Here is a 6,000-nt window from a genome sequence, read left to right as displayed (position 1 = left end):
GCGTGCGGGGTCCGCCCCCCTCGCCCTCCCCCCTTCCCCTTTTGCCCTTCCCTCTCAACCGCAGCCCCAGCCCCACGTGCGCGCAGCCCCACGAGGCGCCTCTAGCCAGCCCGCCTCAGAGGGGCGCGACCCCCAGCCACGTGGGGGCGGGGCCCGGCGGGGGCGGGGGGCGGTGCTCGCCCGCGGCCCCTCCTCCCGGCCCTCGGGCGCCCCTCCCCCGCCCGTGCGCGGCCCGCGGGCGGCGGGCGGGGGCGGGGGCGGGGTTGTTGTTGTGCCGAAGCCCCGCCCCCGCCCGCCCCCGGCCCATCTGTTCCCCGCGGGCCGCGGCGACATTGTGCGGGCTGGGCGGCCGGGCCGCGGCGCGATGGGCCCGGGGCAGCCGCCTCGGTAGCTCGGCCGGAGCGGCGCCGGGAGCTGGCGGGCGGCGGGCGCGGAGGCGGCGGCGCTGCCGGAGATGCGCCCCGAGGAGGGCGGCGCGGCCGGGCTGGGCGAGCTGCGCTCGTGGTGGGAAGTGCCGGCCATCGCGCACTTCTGCTCGCTCTTCCGCACGGCGTTCAGCCTGCCGGACTTCGAGATTGAGGTGCGCGGGCCGGGGTCGGGGGTCGGAACCCGGGTGGGGTTCTGGGGGGCGGGGGCGCGCGGGGACCTCTGAGAGGCTGAGTCTGAGGGGCTGAGTGGGGGTCTGAGGGCGGGGAGCGCCCCAGGGCGGCCCGGGAGGGCGGGGGTCGGGGTCCGGGCTGAGGGGACCGGGCGGCGGGGAAAGTTGGGCCGTTACTCCCGGCGGCGTCCCTGCGAGCGCAGCGCGGGGCCGGGCGGCCGGGGGAGCGGACGGCGGGCTTTGTGGGGCCGGGCAGCGGGCGGGCGCCCCTGGCCGGCGCCCCGACCCCTCCCCCGGCCGCCTGGGGTCGAGCGCGCGCGGCCGGCCGGTGCCGCGGCCCCGGACAAAGGTGCGGCACCGGCGCGGCCGGGCGGGCGAGCGGGGCCGTGGGTCCGCCGCCCGAGGGAGGCGCGCCCGGCGGCGGAGGGTGCGCGCGGGCGGGCGGCAACAATGCGGCGGCCTCCGGGTGCGGGGGGCTCGGCGCCGCACGCCGTTTTCAAAGTTGGGACGTGACTCGGACGAGCACGGCTTTTTCTAAAAACGTGAGCGGGACGATGGCTCCCGCCGCCTGAGGAGGAGAAACGACAGATTAGGGAATGCCGAGCGTCAGGACTTGTGCCCCAACCGTCCCGAGGACCCCGTGTTTCCTTTTAGTTGGTGAAAATCCTCAGCACTTTAATTCTGCTGCTCAAAATGGTGGCTGCGGTGGGAGGTGTTGTGGTGACAATGCCGTGGTGGTGCCGCTAAACTTGCCCCTGCCCCATTTTCTCCCTGAAACGTAATAGGACTGAGGTGCTGCTGAATTACGGGTTTAGAGTTTAAGAACCCCGTCTAAAAATACTGTGGAAAAATTTCATCTTGCAAAAATCCATGTATTCCGATTTTACTGACGGAAAAATAGAAGAAAGTAATCTTGCCCGAAGTTGTTACAGAAGTCGAGTAATCTATAAATAACGTTTTATGTTCTAAGTAATGAACCTGTGGTTTCTAAGTATTAGCAGCTTGAATTCCTAAAGGCAATGTAACCTGATCTGAGAGGTCCAATCTGTGTGTATAACAGAAATGAAAAATCGTTGTTACAGGTGAATAATCAGGGCCACTTGAGATGAGTGTTTTCTCTTCGGAGCCCAGTATTTCTTGGAAGTGACACTTTTTTGGTGGTTGTTGTAGTTAAAATGTGTGCTATTTGAAGTATATAAGACACGATTGAATATTTGGAATCCAACGTGTACGTATTTTGGTAATTATCCGTATCTGTTTATAATTTGGAGATGTTGTTCCCTAGATGGATACCTAAGGATAGTGACTTTTACCTCTGCAGTTCTTGTTGTAATCCTTTTCACATGTGTTTTGATGAATGCAAAGTTTAATAACTTAAAGTTTTCAGTAATTGTCAGAAATTAAAAATTTTAAAGTAATTTTTAGGCTTCTAGCAAATTTGACTCCGTGAGCACAGAATTCACTGAGAACATGGTCAATTTTGATTCTCTAAGTATAATTAAATAAGTAAATTATTTTTATTTTGCTTAAGTGATTTTTTTTTAATCTAATAGTTTATTGTCCTGAAAGTTTGACAAACAATCCCTTGGTTAGAGTTTATGATGCACTGGAAGAGCCTTCTTAAAAACAAACAAACAAGAAACAATACTACTGCTCAGTTGGACAGCTGCAAGGGCCCTATAAAATCTTAATTTACTGCAACTTTAAAAGATAGAAATGATGAATAATACCAAGTGGTAGAAGTTGGGTATCAGGTTTTTTAGGAAACCAGTTTTCAGCTGTGGGAAAGAACTAATTTTACCCTTGACCACCAAGCTAAACCCATGGATTTATAGAAAATTTAGGAAGCAGAATCTTCAAGGACTTGGCTTCTATTTATCTAAAGCAAGGCAATCTCTTAGATAGCTGAAGGTCTGGGAGCATTCATGCTGCAATTCTGCAAGAGGTCAAGACCTCCCACTTAGAGAACTGATCCCCAAAGCATGGATATTTTTATTTTTGCATGTAAGAAAACCTTTTTACTCTGTTAATTAGCCTTGAATGTACAGGATTTCTTTAGATGTCAATATACCAGATTCTTGTTTTTTGGGATATGTTTAGGGACTTCTATGTTGCTGCCCCCCAAGTATGGGTCCTGTAATCATCAGACCAAAAATCTGCGAATGTGTAGATATGCTTTAAGTTAAAAATTTCTGATTTTAAAAACAATGCATAATCATTATATAAGACTTGAAAATCATTATATAAAATATAGGTAAGAGACTTAAATCACCCATAATCCCACCACTCAGAGATAAAAGCTATTAACTGTTAACATTGTATCCCACCACTCAGGGATAAAAGCTGTTAGCTGTTAACATATTTAGAAATTCCCAAACATGCTCACACGTGTTTTTGTGCCCTGGATTAAGTGGTGGTTTAATTTTTCAGATGAGGAGATTGAGGTGTAGCTGGACAACAGTAGATTAATGATACTGAATTCAGTAGTTGGTGTTATGAAATATCTATAACTAGCTGCTTAACTGGATGGATTACCAAAGAAGCTCATGGCACACCTTCTTTGCCTCAGAAAATTATCAAATTCAGAGCCACTTCATTTATATCAAGTGTTCTGTAATTGTTTAACATTCTAGTGGGTTAGGCTGGTTATGTTTTGTCCTGATTCGAGAGTGAAGAATGGTGAATTGATCTCCCGAAAGATTTAGTACTGGGACTTCCCTGGTGGTGTAGTGGTTAAGAATCCGCCTGCCAGTGTAGGGGACACAGGTTCGAGCCCTGGGCTGGGAAGATCCCACATGCTGCGGAGTAACTAAGCCAGGACGCCACCACTGCTGAGCCTGCGCTCTAGAGCCCATAAGCCACAACTACTGAGCCCGCGTGCTGCAGCTACTGAAGCCCACATGCCTAGAGCCCGTGCTCCACAACTAGAGAAGCCACTGCAATGAGAAGCCTGCACACTGCAACAAAGAGTAGCCCCTGCTCACCACAACTAGAGAAAGCCCGCGTGCAGCAATGAAGACCCAACACAGCCAAAAATAAATAAATAAGTAAATTTATTAGGGGAAAAAAAAAGAGTACTAATTTTTTTCCCGCTAGCCAAGTGATCTTTACAGTGGTAGCTTGTCTTACTTAACCAGAGTAAGGTAAGGGACGATAGACCATCTTCAGTAATCTGGTCTGGAGTTAATCATGGTGGGTGTAGGGTGGGTTGCAGGGGGGAATCCCATCATAAACATTTTGGGCATATTTTCTCTAGAGAAGAAACCAACCATGGGGCTTCCAGGTGGTTCTTTGAAAATGGTCATGTAGAATTACCTGGTTCATATAGTAGCGGCAAGATGAAAATAATGTGATGGTCCTGTCTACTTTTTTTCTTGAGCTTCCTGCTTTGAGTACAGAATCCTTTGCCTTCCTGGTTGTGGTTGTATGTGGGTTAAGTCCCTCACCTCATCAGCATGATGATCTGGGGGCAGTGTCTTTAATTCGGGTTCCTGTTGGTGTTTCCTTGGATCCAGCCTCTTGAATCAAGAGCTCTAGGCATGAATTATTAAACATGAAAATAAGTGATAGAACTTGCTGAGGGTAACTTATTAGTACATCAGGCCTATCAGTGGTCTCTGAGCCTGGGGCCCAAGGATGGGTTATAGGAGACTTTGTGTTGGTGTACGTATGTGTACTTTGTCACTTCCATCAAATTTTGAAAGAGATTCCAACCATAGGAAGGTGAAAAGGCCTTAAACTAGATGAAAGATTTAAGTTGGCCTTGAGTAGGGGAACCAGAAGGCTAGTTTCACAACACAAGATGCCCTGGACCAGGAGTTAGGAAACTTGAATTCTTATTACTAGCTTTGCCCCTAACTATGTCTGTGACCTTCGGCAGGTCAAACAGCCTAATGAAAAAGGACACTTGTATAGTACTTTGTACATTTTCCAAATGTTATTTTATTCATAGCCATCCTTAACCATCACTGGGAGGTAGGAATTATCTTAATTTTGCAGATGAGGAAATTGGAAGGTTAGAGAGGCTAAGTTTCTTGCACAGACTCTCACCTGGATCTCAGGTTCTTTGATACCAAATTCTTTGCTACTGCTGCTACATCGCACTGCTTCTACTTTAATTTTCACCATCTATAAAATGAAGGGCTAGACATAGAAGTAATGGCCAAGATTCCACAGTGCAAATGTACAGTTCTTTGGTTCGTAATAACGTGGGGTACAGAAGATCCTTTTTAAAACTTCTGCTGGGACTTCCCTGCTGGCGCAGTGGTTAAGAATCCGCCTGCCAGTGCAGGGGATGCAGGTTCGAGCCCTGGTCCGGGAAGATCCCACATGCTGCGGAGCAACAAAGCCCGTGTGTCACAGCTACTGAGCCTGTGCTCTAGAGCCCCCAAGCCACAACTACTGAAGCCTGTGTGCCTAGAGCCCGTGCTCTGCAACAAGATAAGCCACCACAATGAAAAGCCCGCACACCGCAATGAAGAGTAGCCCCAGCTCTCTGCAACTAGAGAAAGCCCACGCACAGCAAGGAAGACCCAACGCAGCCAAAAGTAAATAAATAAATAAAATAATTAAAAGAAAAACAAAAACTTCTGCTGAATACAGAGGGACAAGTTCATGATTTCATTTGTTTCTTTCAGCAAATAATTATTGAGCAGCCATTATGTGCTAGATGCAGTTTATTAGGTGCTGGAGGTACAGATGTGAACATAACAAAAAAATACCTGCCTTCTTTAGTGGAAGGAGACAGATAATAATAAACTAATTGGCATAGAGAGAGCCAAGTTGAGGGGGTAGGTTGTTGGAATTTAAAATAGGGTGATTAGGTGTGGGTGGCCTCATTGAGAAGATGGCATTTGAGCAGGACTGAAGGAAATAGGAGATTTAAGATTATTTAAAAACTAGTCGTTTGTGGGACTTCCCTGGCGGTCCAGTGGTTAAGACTCTGCGCTTCCACTGCAGGGGGTGCAGGTTCGATCCCTGGTCAGGGAACTAAGATCCTGCATGCCGCGCGGCGCTGCCAAAAAAAGAAAAATTAGTAGTTTGTCAGAGTAACGTATTGAATGGAAAATACCAGATGATAAATGTCTTCTAAGACTCAGGGTGTGCTCCTTCTCTGAGGAGGGAAGGCCAAGAACAGGATGGGAATTCCAGAGGGGCAGATCTTGAAACCCTAAAAAGGGGACTGCTCCGTCAGAGTGTCATTCAACCCAAAGTGAACACTGGCTCCTTTTCTGCTTAGACCAGTGTCTTGAAGAGGAAGTCCTCTTCTTCTTCACTTGGCTGCATGTGAAGCTTCAAAGCTTCAAACTGGGAGCTTCTCCAGTTGTAGAAAGGGTAATAACCTCTCATCTCTGAAGGACAGCCCATGTTAGCACCTGGCTTGCTCTACCACGGAAGTTCAG

At 49.1% G+C, this 6,000-nt stretch overlaps 1 protein-coding gene across 6 annotated transcripts in view; it reads left to right on the top strand.

Moving 5' to 3' along the window:
• The first annotated feature begins 308 nt into the window (after positions 1-308).
• LOC101276991 (cat eye syndrome critical region protein 2) overlaps positions 309-6,000 on the top strand; it is a 167,304-nt gene continuing 161,612 nt past the window's right edge. For all 6 annotated transcript variants that reach the window (XM_049694810.1, XM_049694809.1, XM_049694807.1 and 3 more), the window contains exon 1: positions 309-580. In XM_049694810.1, coding sequence (XP_049550767.1) covers positions 455-580 — 126 coding nt within the window. In that variant the 5' untranslated portion in view covers positions 309-454. The remainder of the gene's footprint in view (positions 581-6,000) is intronic.

This window comes from Orcinus orca, chromosome 11, assembly GCF_937001465.1.
Source record: "Orcinus orca chromosome 11, mOrcOrc1.1, whole genome shotgun sequence".
Taxonomy (NCBI): Eukaryota; Metazoa; Chordata; class Mammalia; order Artiodactyla; family Delphinidae; genus Orcinus; species Orcinus orca.
Note: the sequence above shows the minus strand (reverse complement) of the source record. Positions and strands in the feature narration are given on the sequence as shown.